The sequence below is a fragment of the Oncorhynchus mykiss genome, chromosome 3 (assembly GCF_013265735.2).
Source record: "Oncorhynchus mykiss isolate Arlee chromosome 3, USDA_OmykA_1.1, whole genome shotgun sequence".
Lineage (NCBI taxonomy): Eukaryota > Metazoa > Chordata > Actinopteri > Salmoniformes > Salmonidae > Oncorhynchus > Oncorhynchus mykiss.
The window spans coordinates 25,865,871-25,883,666 of record NC_048567.1 but is presented as its reverse complement, the minus strand read 5'-3'; the positions used below and the strand labels follow the sequence as shown (position 1 = coordinate 25,883,666).

General features: G+C 41.4%; 1 protein-coding gene across 3 annotated transcripts; it reads right to left on the bottom strand.

The window, feature by feature from the left end:
* Window positions 1–378: 378 nt before the first annotated feature.
* Window positions 379–17,494, bottom strand: LOC110515810 (glucocorticoid-induced transcript 1 protein). 3 transcript variants are annotated; one of them, XM_021594564.2, is made up of 9 exons: window positions 17,329–17,494; window positions 16,817–17,209; window positions 13,741–13,889; window positions 10,908–11,000; window positions 6,395–6,505; window positions 5,520–5,657; window positions 4,847–5,030; window positions 3,202–3,322; window positions 379–2,925 (listed from the first exon to the last, which is right to left on the bottom strand). In XM_021594564.2, exons 2-9 carry the CDS (start codon window positions 17,157–17,159, stop codon window positions 2,514–2,516), a joined length of 1,551 nt encoding a protein of 516 aa, XP_021450239.2. In that variant the 5' UTR covers window positions 17,160–17,209; window positions 17,329–17,494; the 3' UTR covers window positions 379–2,513. The 3 variants fall into 3 exon arrangements, with proteins under 3 accessions (XP_021450239.2, XP_021450243.2, XP_021450248.2); XM_021594568.2 differs by having other exon boundaries at window positions 6,395–6,502; window positions 16,817–17,494; XM_021594573.2 differs by lacking the exon at window positions 16,817–17,209 and having other exon boundaries at window positions 17,329–17,492.
* Between the last annotated feature and the right edge of the window lie 302 nt (window positions 17,495–17,796).

Below are 17,796 nucleotides of genomic sequence, written 5' to 3'. Positions count from 1 at the left end.
GCACGATGAATCCCTGAGGCATATGCTGTCACTGTAGGCTTCCTCTGAACCATGAAACTGAACTAATAAGCCAGGTTTTAAGGGGTTCTAGGGCTCGATTAAATCCATATCGCCGAAGTTCAGCGCTATAGCACCCTTTGAAGTAAATGTCAGATTGAGACGACATATGCAGCGTTTACCGTGAATGCAGTCTCCGAATGCAGGAACGTTGCCGTTAAATTACATTTATGCTATAGCTCTGAACTTTGGCAATAAGGACTGAATCTAGCGCCTAGTCTCGCTTGGCCAGCCTTCCAAAATCCTGTCTTGTTGGAAGCCTGGGCTTCCATAAGCGAAAGGGGTTCTAATACATCAAAAAAAATAGACAAACATCAAGTGTTTTTTTTATTGCTTACTTTATTGTAAAAACACAAGGTCTACATATAAAACATGAAATACACAGGCATGAAATATTAGTGCCGAACATGGCAAGCCTTGCTGAACTTTGAAAACGTTAGTATAATTTCAAACTAGTCATCGAGCAGCGGTCATCTTTACCGACAAAATATACATCTAGGTTTGGGAGGATTGTGTTGCATGTTTGTGTTCGTTTTGCAAATGGTTGTCTGTTTTTACTTAAAATACTTTCATATTATTGCCAAGGGGTTTTAACATAATGTACTGAAGATACATAATACAATTAGGGAATGGATTCAAATCATATCGTAGAAGTATCGAGGGAGGTCCACGTTATAGCTCGATTTAAATTTAAAGACAATAATTCCCGCGGTACATCCGCGACGAGGATGGAATGCAGCCCTTGTACAGTTTCATGAAATATTTTACTCCATATTGAACGTCAAATCAAACACTAGGATACTCATAGTTGATTTGCTTTACATTTTATATAGTACTGTGTAATAGTATATAGTGATTATTATCACGCCTGGAATTAAGTGCTTTGAAAATCTCATTAGCCTCAATGTTAATTCTGAATATGACAGAATTATAAGTGTTTGTTGATTGCTTATCTATTTCGTATTAAAAAAAGTAACTTTCGGCTTTGGTTTTTTGCTTAATTTCTTTTTTTGTTGATGCTGAAAAAAATGTTTTGGGCTAGATTCTATCAGATGCGCACTGGCCAACACCCACAGTGGCATTATACCTGAAGTGGACATTGCCATTGGCTTCTTGGAGAAGCATTACGAGAAATCCCATGTAGCCTTGTTTACAAGTTCGAACACTGGAATGTGAGACGTAATCTATACCTCGATTAGGCTGATAGAATTCCTCATTATTTTATTGAATGATTTTCAATTAGAGCGTCATTATTTCTATATAGCCTACACTTTCTCTTTCTGAACTTCTAACGCCAGAGGGACGGGTGTGGCAATGATCACAGAAGCAGCTGTTCACTGATTTGACAACTTCAACGCAGTAACAACGGACACCGCCAAAACTCAAAGCACCGCTGGTTAACACTTAATCCGATTGAATCTAGGCCTTATTTTGATACATTTTATTGGTTAAATGTCATAGCTCATATTTAATCAATTTCATCACTAGGGAGGTTGAACAGGCTGTGAAAGATAATACTGCTGATATCTTGGAGCTACAATATAATAACCTCTGGAATGTCTCTTAAGCACTTGACAGATTCCTGTGCACCAAGTTATCATTTCTATCGATGGCAATCCTTTAATATGTCGTGTTGAAAGATTAGAATCAGCACTTGTATAAAGACTATGGAATGTCTTTGGAGTAATGTCATGAATGAACCATAAAAGGCAACGTCAAAGTTCATGCTTGAGTAGTAGTACATTCCAAATGACCTGAGTTCATTGGCTATTCAGGGGACCTGAAACAAGGCTATGTGGGGACACTGTGCTTTGTAGCTGGCTGTTTGGTCACTTTCAGATTGTCTTTCTTCAGATTTTTGTCATGCGTTTACATACACTGGATTGAAACCTGAAATAAGTGTAAACATTCAGGGAAAGGTGGAGCATTGTATTATAACTGTAGGACATCCCAATAGGGTTTTCAATATAAACAGACATGATATTTTATTTTATATTAAAAAGATTATCCATGCTGTAATATTGGCTAGCAACACAGAACAGCTAAATAAGCTGGTTAGATAAACATTTTCAAAATTCAATAAAATACATGTTTTTCTCTTGCCCATTGCTTAATTCCCTTATTTTTTTTCTCAACTTCTTGAATAGATTTTGATAAAGCTGATTGCTACAGAACACAATATATGAAACAATTGAATCTACCCTTGGAATAGAAAAGGTGTTGCCTGCCACACCTTTCAGAAGAGAAGGCTAGGTTAGTAAGGATATGCCCTCCTTGCTGGCTAATGTTGTGTTAAAGAGCTATACTCAGCTAGAGGCATTCTCAGCTAGCCTGGTCCCAGATCTGTTGTGCTGTTTTGCCACCTCCTATGGTCATTGCGACCCTAGGAGTTAGCAAGATAGCTCAAACTGATCTGGGACCAGGCTAATGCTCAGTAGCTGGACTGTACCTGAGAACTAGCTGGTAAGAAGGATGTGTGTAGTGGAGCAGGGATCTGTAGACAGGCCGTCTGGGACAACAGCTGTGCTTGTCGGTTCGTCTGTGTTAGGGCCTGTATCTGGGCTCAGACTGTCTGTGCTGTTACCTGTGCTTGTGTCAATGTCTACGCCTGTGTCTGAGCTACTGACCATGTCTGTGCCTATAGACGAGCTCCAGTTAGTGGAGGCCAGAGTAGTGGAACTACTGGGTGTCATGGCGTCCTCGGGCCATGTGCTGCCTTTTCCATGGAGACCAGGGCTGGACGAGGTTGTGGTGAAGTGGGAGGAGCAGAGGAGTTTGACGGGACAGAAGGCTGAGCCCCTGGGGATGAAGTTCACCTTGTTTTTGTCTGGGCATGAAAAAAGAGGGAAGCCTTTGGAGACACCAGACCTGGGGAGGAAAAGTGAGGGAGAATGTCTTCATCTTTTTTTCATCACATACCAAAGTGTGTATATGAAACACCTACAGTGAGAGAGTCCTACAGATGTAGGATCTTAATTTGATTGTGCCGTTGCAGGAGAACTAAATGAAGATCCTACATCTGTACAGTGGCACAAGGACATACACTATCAGACCAATTTAAAAAATAAACTAAAACATGTAACAGTATGAAGTTGAGAAGCATTCGAATTAGAAACACCCCTCAACATAGTGAAGAAGACTTACACCATCTCTTCAAACACTTTGACCCTCTCACACCCCTCCGGAGGCTCCCGTTTGAACATGTAGCTGTTGTTGGGTTTGGGAGAGGTGGCAAACTTGGGAAGGGGAGAGCTGCAGCCACTGTCTGAAAACAGAATGAAACATATAAGCAGGTCAGTGTGGTGATCTTATGTTCCTATAAGGGAACGTGTGTTAGAGATCTGTTGCCTGTAGAAGACAATGAGGTGATTCACATAATACGGCACAGTATTAATACAGCGTAAGCCATTTATCATTAAGCAAAACCTGATCACTAGACTCCTGAACAGAGGATGTGAGCGGAGCCTGCCCAATTTGATTGGAACGTGGGGCAAGATTCCCATATGCTGGAGTGTCGGCCATCTCGCCCACTCCAATTTCATTCCAGTAGAGATCACTTCAGGAGCTCTTGGCATGCCCGCCCCAGCATGCATTTGTAGTCTACTTGTGTGCTGCGAATAGCCACTTGCTTTAGCTACTGTTATGGAGTTCAATAAATATTTTCATAAAGAAACTGATAAAACACACAGGTGCTAAATCAAGGTGACTTACAAAGATGAGGACCAATAGCAAGACAGGGAGTGTGGTGATATAGTGTCTACAATGATTGTGGAATCTGAAAAGACACTTATCCCAAAAGTATGATGGTGTACTTACTACGTGCACATGCTAAAAGAAAGGAATGAGGTGGGTAAGTGCTTCATTATAGAAAGTATTTATAAACTAAAAATCCGATCTCTTAAACGTTTTGTTCATTTTTGTTCTATTATCTATACAATAGGTCATCATTGATTTTTATCCCAATAGGCCTGGCTTATTCCAACTTCCAAGGAGCTTTCCGTTTTGATTGGGTTATTTTGCCTAAAAACCTTTAGGCCTATCTATAAAAAGAAATTAAAAAACAACTCTGCATCTCTACCCAGCCTGGCAAGAGTGGCATAACGGGTTTTTAGCATCCCCAGTGGCTCTGCAAGTGTGGAGAAGATATTCTCCACTGCTGGCTGTCCACAGGCACCATCACATGAGCCTGCTAAAAATCTATTCAAAGGCACTAACAAGTCATTTTTCGTTGAATTTGTATTTAATTCAAAGCCTAAATGTGCAATTTATAGACTATAATGATTGAATACAACTAAATGATGTTTAAAATGCTGCTCGCTTTATGTCCCTACCAGCCTATTGTGTCGAATTCGCAAATGCTTCACAATGTAGGCTATAGCCTTGAAATAATATAGCGTAAATAATTTATTCCTTCTTAGGCTCCTGGTCTATTTAGAGTGTTTGCGGTTTAACAGTGTTTGCTGTTTATGCTGTTTAACATTCAAATCCTTATTCAATACTTAAAAAACAATTGGTAGGTCCAGTTATTCACAAAAATAGATGGGTGTTGGTTAAATTGTGATTTTGATGAATGAGGTGAATTTGGAGCAGGACTTTTTTTATCCTGTGAGCGTAGAGCGTTTTTCTTTGCAGAGCAGTAGGAAAGGACATGGAGCATTGGAGTGGTGAGCGGGATTTCCAATCGCTCAACTATGTTCCTGAGACATGCAATGGCTGGAGACTGTTGAATATGTGCATTGAACTATAGTAATAGATCATGCAAGCCAGAAAATACATCTGAATGGAGTACCTTTGTCAAGCTCTTCTGTAGAGCAGGGGCTGCCTTCTGGGGAGTGGAGGGGGTCAGGGGTGAAGGGCCAGGGGCTGGAACCGCCACTAGAGGGGGCCTGGGTGTCCGTGTCACGTGTGTCACCGCCATTGCCGTAGCGATGTGGCTGAAACGGGGCGCGGCGGCCATCCAACACGTCCAAAGCCTGAGAGGTCAGAGGTGGAGATGGAGGGAAGGATGAAGGGATGCGAGGAGTGCAAGAACCACATCAGGGCACTATATAATTCACAGTTGTTATTGATCATCATACATAAGTCAATTCAATGCATTCAGTTAATTTCAGTATTATCACACTGCATGTAAACTCCAGTATGTGTGGACGTATTTGAATGACAAGCAGAAAAGTGAATACCAGTGCAGATGATAATACATGATACAGTATGAAAATGTTCAGAGCCCTTCTGCTTGTGCTGTAGAGTACAGCTGATTCTGAGCAGAAGAAGACTTGCTGCGCTGCAGGTCGTAAATATGTGTGTGTGTGCGTGCGTGTGGGCACTCATGCACACGCTTGAGGGAGAGCCATTTCACTAACCTGTCAAGGTTTACTGCCCTACTTCACACACAATTTACAGCTCTACTCAACTCTCAGCAATTTAAATCAGTGCGAGTGAGAATATAGTGTGTGTGTTCCCACCTGTATTCCCTGCTTCCAGTCCTCTCTGATGAACACATTCTCCAGCTCGTGGTTGATGCCCTCCACGCTGCTAGGCACTCTCGATATGAGGGACTTTGGCACTGGGATGTTCGACAGGGCTTTGGAAACCACCTTATTCTGGAAAACATGGCAAACCAAGGGTGGTGGTAGAAATGTTTTGTAGCTTTTCTATGATCATTTTAAACAGACATCTCGTCAATTGTATGCTCTCCCCAGTATTTCAGTGTATGATATCGCTATGGAATGTGATTTATGTGAGGGTAAATTTGAAGTTAAATGACGTTAAAGTGAGGTCAAAAATAATACAGGCTGTGACTGATCTACCACAGGTGAAAGTCATACCATGCCAAAGTTAGTTTATGTTCTTTTCCCCAGTGCTTTGTTTACAGTTGCTCAGGATCCGTTAATGAATGAACCACAAACACAAAGAGTACTGGGAACTGGGCATGCCCAGACACATCTCCTCCTCTTCCTCATCTGTCTCTGGTCAGAATAGGGACTAGTGAACTACAGCTCTTTAAATCATATATATATATAAGTAGTCTGACCACATTCATATGACAGGAAACATGCCTGAACAATTCTGCACTACAGGAAAGCCACGTTGTTGTTTTGGAAGGACATGTTGCCTGAAGCCAAAATAGCCTGGCACCCAGGCTACCAAAACCCTAGTCTATACATTTACAATCAAGTATTATCCATAATAAGTACTGCATTTATTTAAGGTTGTACATGGTACAGTGACACTCCCACTGTGAATATAGCATTGGTGCAGACACCATACTAGTTCCATGCTACCATGACCTGTGATCTTGATGGCAGACCCAGGGAGGCAGCAGTAGGGTATAACTCACCTGGGGATGGCCTGTCGTGCTGGTGTGTAGTCCCAGCTGCTGATCTCTGTCTTTGCTCTGGCGGCTGACCTGTTTACTGCGCTGGAGCTGCAGCCTAAGTTTAGCAATCTGCTGGAGAAAGACAGGGGGTTTACCTCAGAGAAAATGAATGGTTCTCAATGGACATTCAAGGTAGCCTGGTGGTCACATACATGTGCTGTGTAGCCAACACTTCTATTGTTTCATGCCATACATGGCAGAGATGAGTTGGCTAAAGCACAAATACACTGGACCACCAAGCTATATTTGAGGTATAATTCAATAGAATATGCATTTAGAAAAGGTACAAAGCAATACATAAGGGATAATCAACGAGGAGCAATGCTTTCAATGGAAAATAATGCACGATGTGGAAGTTGTGCCACGATGCACAGCGGAGTGGCACTAAGCTTCCTCGGATTTCCATTGTTTTTTGTTGTTTTCCTCAGAACAGCATTTCTTCAGCATTCAGAGTGATTTGTCCACAGATTCAGAATGAATTCTAAAAAAAAAATCTGTAGAGAGGGCTTTTATGGATATAGCTATGATCAAACATAAGTGAAGTTAAATGTTTATTATGTTTCTGTACTGGTTATATAATCATAACATAATCAGTTGTATAACGCAGACTAAGGCGAGGTCTTTTAATGCTGATCTTATAATCCTGGCTATACAGTACACAGAAAGAGTATGTCTACTCTATAGGATGCCCTTCCCTGCAAGTCATCCATATAGGTTATTATAGTACAGTACCATGTCATCCATAGAGGTTATTATAGTACAGTACCATGTCATCCATAGAGGTTATTATAGTACAGTACCATGTCATCCATATAGGTTATTATAGTACAGTACCATGTCATCCATATAGGTTATTATAGTACAGTACCATGTCATCCATATAGGTTATTATAGTACAGTACCATGTCATCCATAGAGGTTATTATAGTACAGTACCATGTCATCCATATAGGTTATTATAGTACAGTACCATGTCATCATAGAGGTTGTTATAGTACAGTACCATGTCATCATAGAGGTTGTTATAGTACAGTACCATGTCATCCATATAGGTTATTATAGTACAGTACCATGTCATCCATATAGGTTATTATAGTACAGTACCATGTCATCCATATAGGTTATTATAGTACAGTACCATGTCATCCATATAGGTTATTATAGTACAGTACCATGTCATCCATAGAGGTTATTTTACAACAGTACCATGTAATCCATAGAGGTTATTTTACAACAGTACCATGTAATCCATAGAGGTTATTTTACAACAGTACCATGTCATCCATAGAGGTTATTTTACAACAGCACCATGTCATCCATATAGGTTATTTTACAACAGCACCATGTAATCCATAGAGGTTATTTTACAACAGTACCACGTCATCCATAGAGGTTATTATAGTACAGTACCATGTCATCCATAGAGGTTATTTTACAACAGTACCATGTCATCCATAGAGGTTATTTTACAACAGTACCATGTAATCCATAGAGGTTATTTTACAACAGTACCATGTCATCCATAGAGGTTATTTTACAACAGCACCATGTCATCCATAGAGGTTATTTTACAACAGCACCATGTAATCCATAGAGGTTATTTTACAACAGTACCATGTCATCCATAGAGGTTATTTTACAACAGCACCATGTCATCCATAGAGGTTATTTCACAACAGCACCATGTCATCCATAGAGGTTATTTCACAACAGCACCATGTCATCCATTGAGGTTATTTTACAACAGCACCATGTCATCCATAAAGGTTATTTTACAACAGTACCATGTCATCCATTGAGGTTATTATAGTACAGTACCATGTCATCATAGAGGTTATTATAGTACAGTACCATGTCATCATAGAGGTTATTATAGTACAGTACCATGTCATCCATATAGGTTATTTTACAACAGTACCATGTAATCCATAGAGGTTATTTTACAACAGTACCATGTAATCCATAGAGGTTATTTTACAACAGTACCATGTCATCCATATAGGTTATTATAGTACAGTACCATGTCATCCATAGAGGTTATTTTACAACAGCACCATGTCATCCACAGAGGTTATTTTACAACAGCACCATGTAATCCATAGAGGTTATTTTACAACAGTACCATGTCATCCATAGAGGTTATTATAGTACAGTACCATGTCATCCATAGAGGTTATTTTACAACAGTACCATGTCATCCATAGAGGTTATTTTACAACAGTACCATGTCATCCATAGAGGTTATTTTACAACAGTACCATGTCATCCATAGAGGTTATTTTACAACAGTACCATGTCATCCATTGAGGTTATTTTACAACAGCACCATGTCATCCATAGAGGTTATTTTACAACAGTACCATGTCATCCATAGAGGTTATTTTACAACAGCACCATGTCACCCACAGCGGTTATTATAGAAGGGTACAGTGTGGTTCGTCTGGATTGACTTGCTTTGAGAGTACATATGTCACGCCCTGACCTTAGTTCCTTCTATAATGTATCTATTTTGGTTTGGTCGGGGCGTGAGCTGGGGTGGGCATTCTATGTTGTTGTTCTATGTGTTTGGCCTGGTATGGTTCCCAATCAGAGGCAGATGTCTATCGTTGTCTCTGATTGAGAACCATACTTAGGTAGCCTTTTCCCACCTGGTGTTTGTGGGTAGTTGTTTTCTGTTGAGTGTTTGTATCTGTACCAGACAGAAGTGTTTCGGTTTTGTTCGTTCACTTTGTTGTTTTTTTTGTTGTATTTTCAGTGTTCTATTACTATTAAACAATATGAACACGTACCACGCTGCACCTTGGTCCTCATCTTCTTCTAATGAATGCCTTTACAACATAATAGGAGGCAATAGTGCCAAGGCAATCCATATCAGGTTTCTGAAGATGAGAACGAACAGGGCAGTGTAAAGCTCAGTGTATTAAAGGGCTGCACCTCACAATATGATATTATCACGATACTTAAGTGAGCGATACAATATGTATTGCGATTCTATATGTATCATGATTCTATATGTATTACGATTGGATACTGTGATTTTATTGCGATGAAAAAAAATGAACATATTCCAAACATATTGCTCACTATGTCTGCTGCAGACAGATAAGAGAAAACCATGACAAAATGAGTTTTGGAGGTAAAAGTGCTCAAAACATGTTGGCTCACCATTAAAAACAATTAAAAAGATGAAGAACTAGCTATAGGATGATAAATACCAGAGTTTTGGCGCAGGAACACCTGACTAGCGCTAGCTAACGCTATCTTGTATTTTAGATTTTTTTTAATCAATACTTCCGAGTCAACGGTATCGATATAAAATCGACAAAAACAATATTGCGATACTCTACTGCCTTGAAACACTTGGAAAACAACTCCACTGTGTCCCCAACCTTGTAGGGTAAGACTTTAATACCCCTTCTTCCTGTATTGAGTCCCCCATCTCTACTGTATTGTACCACTCACCGTTGGGTGGGAAGATTTGTCCTTTGGCTATACATGACTGGGTCAGCTAAAATATGTATGTAAGACTACATGTCAAATCCAAATGTACCTATTGCTACTTTTATATGCTACAACGGGCGACTTGGATAAACTTGTACTATATGTTGCTATATGTTACCACATGTACATACAGTACAGTAGCATATCATCATAATCATGTCAAGAACAAAAAGAAACATCTCAACATAGTGAGAGAACATTCCATCCATTTAGTGTTTATCGCTCATCTAACAACAGGCCTATCTTATGTAAGTCAGCCCATTTCAAAAGCCTCAAAACCATTGTTTTGCTGTGTTGCTCTTGAGCAAAAGCCAGCAGACTAACACACTTATGTGTTGTTTGCAGGAGGACTAGGCCTTTATGGAGATAGATAAGGCTCATCCTTGTCACTAGAGTATCAACAGGGCCAAGCTGAGAGAGAAATGATATGGTTGTTACACCCTGCAGACAAGTTTGGTGCCTGCTCCCCCTCTCAAAACAACCAGGCCCAACGAGATGTGACGGACTAGACTACAGAGGGAAAGGAAGGTTAAATAAAGACTGTGGTCTGGAAGAGCTAGACAACTAATAGCTCAATGTGGTCTCCAACTAGCCACTAACTCAGCCAGGCTACGCGCACGGAAACCGACCTTCAGGAGAATAATATTTAACTGAACCTCATATCCTGACAAATAAAACACATCTCAAGTAATGGCTGAACCTCAAAGCCCTGACAACAATATTTGATTATGCACATACAGCGCAGATCCAATAATGTCAACAATACAACTCTCGCTGGTTGGTTTGTGACAGACCAGCTATTTTGGTCTAACATTAAACTCCTCAGAGAGTTATGGTGTTGACATCGGTTACAGTATTGAATTACAAATAATAGGATAGCGCTCCTTACAGTTGTTTTGGCTAGGGACATAGGTCATGCAGAGAGTGTGTAGGCTAGGATATATATGCTAGGAAGGTTGAGTGTGGCACCTACCTCTTTCAGATGGTCTGCACTACCCCAGGAGGCTGACCGCTGGTGTGGGCTTCCCTGCTCCCCTCCTCCCTCCTCTATCCACAGACCAGGAGTCTGAAACACACACGCACACACACATTTAAATATGCATACTCTAAGCAGTGGATAAACAAATACACCCACATCAATCCCCATCATTTGTATGGAATTCAGGAAGACTGAGAGACAAGACTCCGGAATTCACTGAGATGAACAGACGAGAGAGAGGTGGGTGAAATCAATCATCACCCCTGTGCCTTCGCCAGAGATGCACACATCTGGAATCAATCAAACGAGTCAAAAATTGTCTTTGCGGGATAAAGATGGATGCAGGCACAAAAGAGTAATAATATGTGTGATAGCTACTACTTAAAGTTGTATCCTCACAGTTTTACAGACAATCCACATTAGGACAGATTGCCAAAGGCTACTTTGTGGTTGGTGACTGACATACTACATACTAACTACTAGCTGGTAAGTCAGTGGGAAATGTCTGCTCTTTCTCCACTACAGCAGATAGAGAAAAGTGCTCTAGTGTCTACAAGAATGCAACCTTTACATAAATAACGAAGCGGTTAACTTATGTAAAATACATGCAAAAAAGAAACAGGATGTTTCAAAAGCATGTTTGCAACCATGATGCACTTCCCCTCGATTATGCATATCAACAGTGACATTGGTCCTCCAAGGAGTCGTGGTCAGTACAGTAGAGTGAAGCATCTTAAATGTCAGTGTCCTCGTATTGCCTTACGTTTGACCCTTGTCGAAAAACAAAACATCCTCTATAACGCACAACGTTACACAAAAGACCCACTCTATGATATGCAATATGAACTAGTGATGCATTATGGCTACTGGCACACTGCTCTTCAGAAAGGACAACCGGTTTAAACGGGTGCTTGTGCGCCAATAAAGAGGCCACTATGCTGGATGGCAGATGTGCTAGCGTTTAGAGTAACATTTTGAACATGGCTATGGTATTGCTGTGGTGTTTGATACTAGAGCCAAACATTGAAGGCTGAAAGAATAGTGAGAAGGAAAGTTTCCAATGCTAAGTGCAAACTTTGCAAAAACTTATATTGAGATGTTAAGTAATATTGGTATTATTAACTTGTAGCCTAGTTCTCCAGTACTACTAAAGCCTACCCATCAGCAAATAGTTTGAAGGGTACGAGAACATAGCAATGCTTACACCATAGGCTACTTATCTCCATCATCATTGTAATAACAATTTAAATGTTTATTTTTTGTAGCAAATGAAGTGTCTGTTCACAGAGCGCCCAGCTTTGTTTCCCTCAAGCCTCTTTTATCGACTTAGTTTTTGCACTTCCCGGCCTGCCTTGTGTGTTTTGTGGGGTTGTTTGCCAGGTGTTGTGCCAGATAATGCTCTGGTGAGATAAAGGTAGGGTACTTTACTTTCACATAGTCTACAGCTCATGTTAAATGACTCTCACCCCACTTAAAATCCTATTTGATTTCCCAGCAGGGATACTGAACGTCAATGGATTTACAATGGAATTGAAGTTAGTTTGTTTAGTTTAAGAGTATAGAATGCCACTGCTATCATTTGGTCTGATTTGAGTTGATGAGGGCATTACGTTCTGGTTCTGTGACCTTGTAGGTCTTCTCATCTACAGATAACTTGCACGTCTAAAACATGAGGAAAATTTTTTCGAGGATAGATAAATATCTTTGACTAAACGCTCATTATGGATTCAAGCTTCTTGAAGAACAAGGAAAGAGCAATAGTGCATAACTGCTGACTTTAAACGACTCATAAGTAAATCATGCCGAGTTGATAGTCATCGATAATAGACTGTCCACATCCTGCCTGTGTAAAACAATTCTAAAAAAGAAGATTAAGACAGTCTTTAGTGCACACACACCAGACTAAATCAATGCATTCTGTCTGTCTGTGTGTGCTTGTGGGTATGCCTGTGTGTGTGTCTGTTTAATCTTCATACAGACATTCTCTGTGTTCTGTAACCACAGGGCCTGGGGCAGACAGATCTATCCCGGAACAGTGATTAGCATATGTATAGCCCTCCGCTCCTCACTCCCACACAAAGGCAGAAGGGCCAGCCACAAGGGCCAGGTGGTAAGCAGTGGGATTCCTCTCCTCGCCCCAACCATCGCCTGAGGGACAGGTGCAAACAACTTCACCTCCACAGACAGCTACATTCCAGCTCTGAAAAGAGCCCGTCTCTAGATTGTGTGCTACAACAAAGACTTTCTGTCCCAGGTTTTTTGCTGTTGCAGTGTTATAGGCGATTTGGGGTAATGGAAGAGATCTTGTTAACAGGAAGTAGCTAGTCTGTGACTGTACTTGGGGAGTTTGTGCTTTTCCTAATCGAAGTGGTTTAAGTGAAGCAGTCCACACCATCATTAGGGGAACGTTGATTCTATATGTAGCTACTTGAACCTGGAGGCCCACTCACCACTTCCAAAGACTAAACAAAGAGCCCCAAGGTGAATGAACGGTTAAAGGGAAGAAGCCATGTAAATGAGGCTGGGCGGCGCTCATTCAGCCACATGAAAGGATTCTATTAGGACGGACAGCGCGCCCATGGTCAATGGCCCTGCCATCATCATACATATTCAATATGGGTTCATAACCACAAAAATCTGCATGGAACGGTCAATCACTTTGACCAGAATAGTGAGTGCTGAGGTGTGGGCTGCTACCCAGGAAATGTTTTGTTAAAATACACCCAGTACGTGTTTTTCAAGAGAAACTTGATTTAGAAATCATATGCTTTTAAATAAATGATTATGTGCATCATTAGCTTTTATGGGTCCTTTGGCCTACAGTTACCTGTGTGGCTTTGTCTTTCATGCAGGAAGGGTAGGGTCCGTGGGAGTCCCGAGGCCACTGGCCTGTGAGGTACGGGCCCATAATGGCATCCAGGGAAGATGTCCGACGGATAGCACTGGAGCTACGCACCTGCAGTTTGGACCTCTCTCCTACAGGAGCGAGGGGAGAGCCAGGGTCAGTATAGGAACACCCACATTGTCATACTGAACAATTGGCCCGAAACGTCTTGTTGTTTCCATAAAACGTCTCTATTGCTAACCTTAGACTATTAGTGCACTACAGTGATAAATACTAGGCCTAACTAATCTGGATATGTTGAAGCTAGGTCTGATGTTATGGGAGCTGCCTTCTCTCAGGCAAAGTAGTTAAACACACACCACCCACATAAGAACTCATTAACAACCACACCACAATTAACAGCAATATGGCCTGCATTCACTCAACATTCCTCCTGCAGTAACCCAAACACAGAAATGCTCTGTTTTTCTAAAGCAGGGAGACATGAAGGAGGAAATGGGTGAAAGCATAGGCTAGTAAGCAGTGTTATGCTTTGTGATTGTTGAAAGTCAATGAGGGCTCCTTGCTTTCCATATCAAAGAGCTTCTGAGGGGGTGAAGGAGGTGACCAGGGTACACATTCTTCATTAAATCTGTTCCTTGTCTAAGTGCATATGCAGTGTTCCTTTTCGATACCACTGCACACCTCCTGGGCTCTAGGGCCTAGATGATCAGCCAAGTCTGAGCATATCAACCAAAATATGTTGGCTAAGTAAGTAAACCCAATGACTTAGGGTAAACTATCTGAGTAAAAGGGAGTGGATTTCCATCAATATTGTTGTAGCCAAAGTTCTCCAAACACAGCATGAAAATTTAGCCCGAGTGATTTTCCACTGTCTCTCCACTTTGCTAAATTTAGGCTCTCAAGAGCAAAATAAAGTCAGATCATTTCCTGGCTTTTAGTATGCATACGGTCCCTTTCACAATTTTCTAATGAACCTTTTCAAAGATAGTGCACTTTCTACCAAAGTTGACAGATTTTGAGCTGGGTTCTTGTTTAACAACAAGCTTGTTTTCCATTTTACTCTTACTCTGCAGTTTGGGGACGTGCGACAATGAGGCAGGCCATTTCAGCACAGCTGGCACTTTAACAGGGAGGGGGAGTTTCTTTGTTGAGACTATTGGGAAGGCCTGGTGTGGGGGTGATGTCATAGTGTGAACCTAAAGATCATGTGGTGGAATGTCACCCTTTTCCATCGCCTTCACCCTGACCCGTTGTCCTTGCGACCCTTTCCCCACCACCTAGCTCAGATGAGATGGGTGATGCGAATGAACACGCTGACTGACTGAAAGGAAGATGTCCACTAGTTAACTTCTCCAATGTTCCAATCACAAAGCTGCATGGCTGACAAGGACACAATGTATTGTCAACTTTAATGTTTAACCTTAATTTGTCAGATGCTTCGAAAGATAAAACCACAAATTCCCTTCAGTGTGTTTGCTGCAAATAGCCTGCAATCTGAGGAAACGGTCAAATAAAAATAGCTCCATATTTCCGTTTGACAATGAAAGACGAACAATACATCTACATATTTCCATTTCCATCCCTGTGCACTTCCCAGTGGTATCCCAATTCCACTTGTCGCAATGCAATGCAATGCACCTCCTACCCCTAGCTAGCAGATGACATCACATGAAACAAACTAGCCTTGTTTCGACTGGGAGGTCACTGCCATCCAACAGCGGGTCTCCATCACGACGTATGTGACTGGACACTGCTCAGGGTTGAAGGTCATCTCATTCTGAGGACCAGGGAATGCAAGGCATGTCATGTCATGTCATGTCATTTTCCTGAACATTGAGTTACCAACCCCACAATAACCGCAATGCAGCTCAAAGACAAGGAGGCTGCCATCTTGGGGAAAGGTAAGGCGGACACCATTATACTCCACTGATGTAGGAGGGCGTCAAGACAGCTGGAGAGTCATGGCTGTCACTGGTTAAACCATGGTGATTCATGATCTGCCCTCGTAAAGTGCAGAAGGTCAATGTAGTAAAAAAACCTTGTTGCATAGTGAGTACAACATAGTCCTGGATGCAGATTTGGAGTCACACAGCAGGTTCGATGCAGTCTCCAAGCTGTGACAGAAAAAGCTAACTGTATTCAGAGATTTCACCTTCACAAAGGCAAGCAAACATTAACTGGATGCTTTGTTTCTCTTGCATTTTACTGCTGTGAAATACACCTATTCCAGAAGTTTTTTTTGTTGGGGAAGATAAATATAATCAGTCTCAATACCAGCGGAAACATCAATATTTGACAGGAGAGCCTGTCTCAGAAACAGGATTTAGAGTGTTCTAGTCTCCCATCTCCCCCTTCAGTCCACCCTCTATCTCCTTATCACCTGAAAGGAACAACTGCTCAGGCTGAACCAATAGAGACATGAAATGTCACACCCCTCACTTCCATTCTCCATAACATAGGGCTCACAATATGTTCCCGATGTGTACAATACAGTACAGTTGAAAGGGAGTAGGTCATATGCCTGTAACCTGCCTGTTTGTCCAACAACAATTCTCACGGTCTACGGCCCCCTTATAACCGTTAAACATGTCTTGCTGCCAATTATCTCCTCCCTTTTTCTGTCAATAGTCCATAAGCAGCAGGAGTGTATAAGAGAGGACACGATAAGCTTCATTATTAGTGATGTGATATACTGTAGTAGTAGGCCTTAGTATGGGCCTACTTCCTCTTTTGTCTAACTCTGGGGCCATATATTCAATCAAAACATAATATGCTTCCTTAAATCAGCACAAGACAAATCATGTGTTTGACTTACCTTGGAAACCCAGGGCCCTATTCCTGTCAAGGTGACTGAATAGGGCCCAGTCAGTCTCACTAATCCATCAATATTGTAACAATGAATTAGGCTATAAAATGCATAGCAAAGACTGTATTACAAGAATACAAAAGGCCTACAATCTCTTGACCATCACCAAGAGCAAGCAAAATGGTGCATTTGTCCTGAATACATCGATATTATAGCATGTGGTAAGTGGATAATATAACAAGATTTTACCTCTACAAACGGGTGAGTTTGGACCCCGGTCAGGTGAGTGCGAGACCCTATTTTCAGGAGACAGTCTCTGTCTCGTGGCGCCAGTGCAATTTACTCCAAGACTCAGATTCGCGCTTGGGGGAGATGACCCGGGAGATGACCCGCGGCTATTTGTCTGTCCATTGTTGCCTCCAACAGAGAGAGGCAGAGAGCGTGTCGGGCTGCTCTGGCTCCCGCGTATGAGCTGGTAGGGCACGGTAGCACGGATGGGGTGCAAACGGCAGCTGTTGGAAAAAATGGGGGACCCTGCATTGCTACGTCTGACTGTGGACTGTTGTTGAAGCGAGTTGTTGGGAACTGACATTCTGCTGCTTCGTATCACTTTCAGGAAAAAATTCGCCAATATATCCGCTTCTGGAAAACACAGGATTAACTTCCTTTAATTTTAGCTCGTATGCTGCTCGAGCTCATTTTGCAGCAATCTCGCAGTTATCTTGCATCTTGAAAAGGCGAATTCTACTGCAATAACTTACCTGAAGAACACTAAAATAAGTATTCTTTGGGCATGATTGTCGAGAACTTTGTTGTATGTTGTTTGAAAAACTTAATTTGTAGTTAGCTAAACATATTCCCTAATATTTGGCGATTCCCTACCGTCCCCATGTCCACTGTAAATGACAGTTGTATCCGCAAGACTACTGGCTGATAAACCTGGGCGGGCTGCAATCTTTAATTCTGATCATGTGGTTGGACAGCTAAATTATACAGTAACATTACTCATTGGTCCAATGTTGTCTATCGACTGTACTTTCAGCCAATAACGTCATCGATGTATTATAAGGATTGGACCAATTTCTTTCTCAAAACCTTCGTTATAAAAATGTACTTTACAATATTTGTGTAATTACCTGTACAATTAAATACATAATGTGTGATGTAATGACATGAATTCATATGGACGAAATGTTGTTGAACAAACCTGATTCTAGGACAGACACGAT

What these genes read in the sequence shown, in the direction of transcription:
- LOC110515810 (XM_021594564.2), bottom strand. Translation starts at nt 17,159, where the DNA reads ATGTCAGTTCCCAACAACTCGCTTCAACAACAGTCCACAGTCAGACGT. An exon ending in GTGCAGACCATCTGAAAGAG is followed by an intron (nt 6,506 to 10,907) that starts GTAGGTGCCACA and finishes GTCTTTCTCCAG; the next exon opens with CAGATTGCTAAACTTAGGCT. An exon ending in TACAGAAGAGCTTGACAAAG is followed by an intron (nt 3,323 to 4,846) that starts GTACTCCATTCA and finishes TTCTGTTTTCAG; the next exon opens with ACAGTGGCTGCAGCTCTCCC.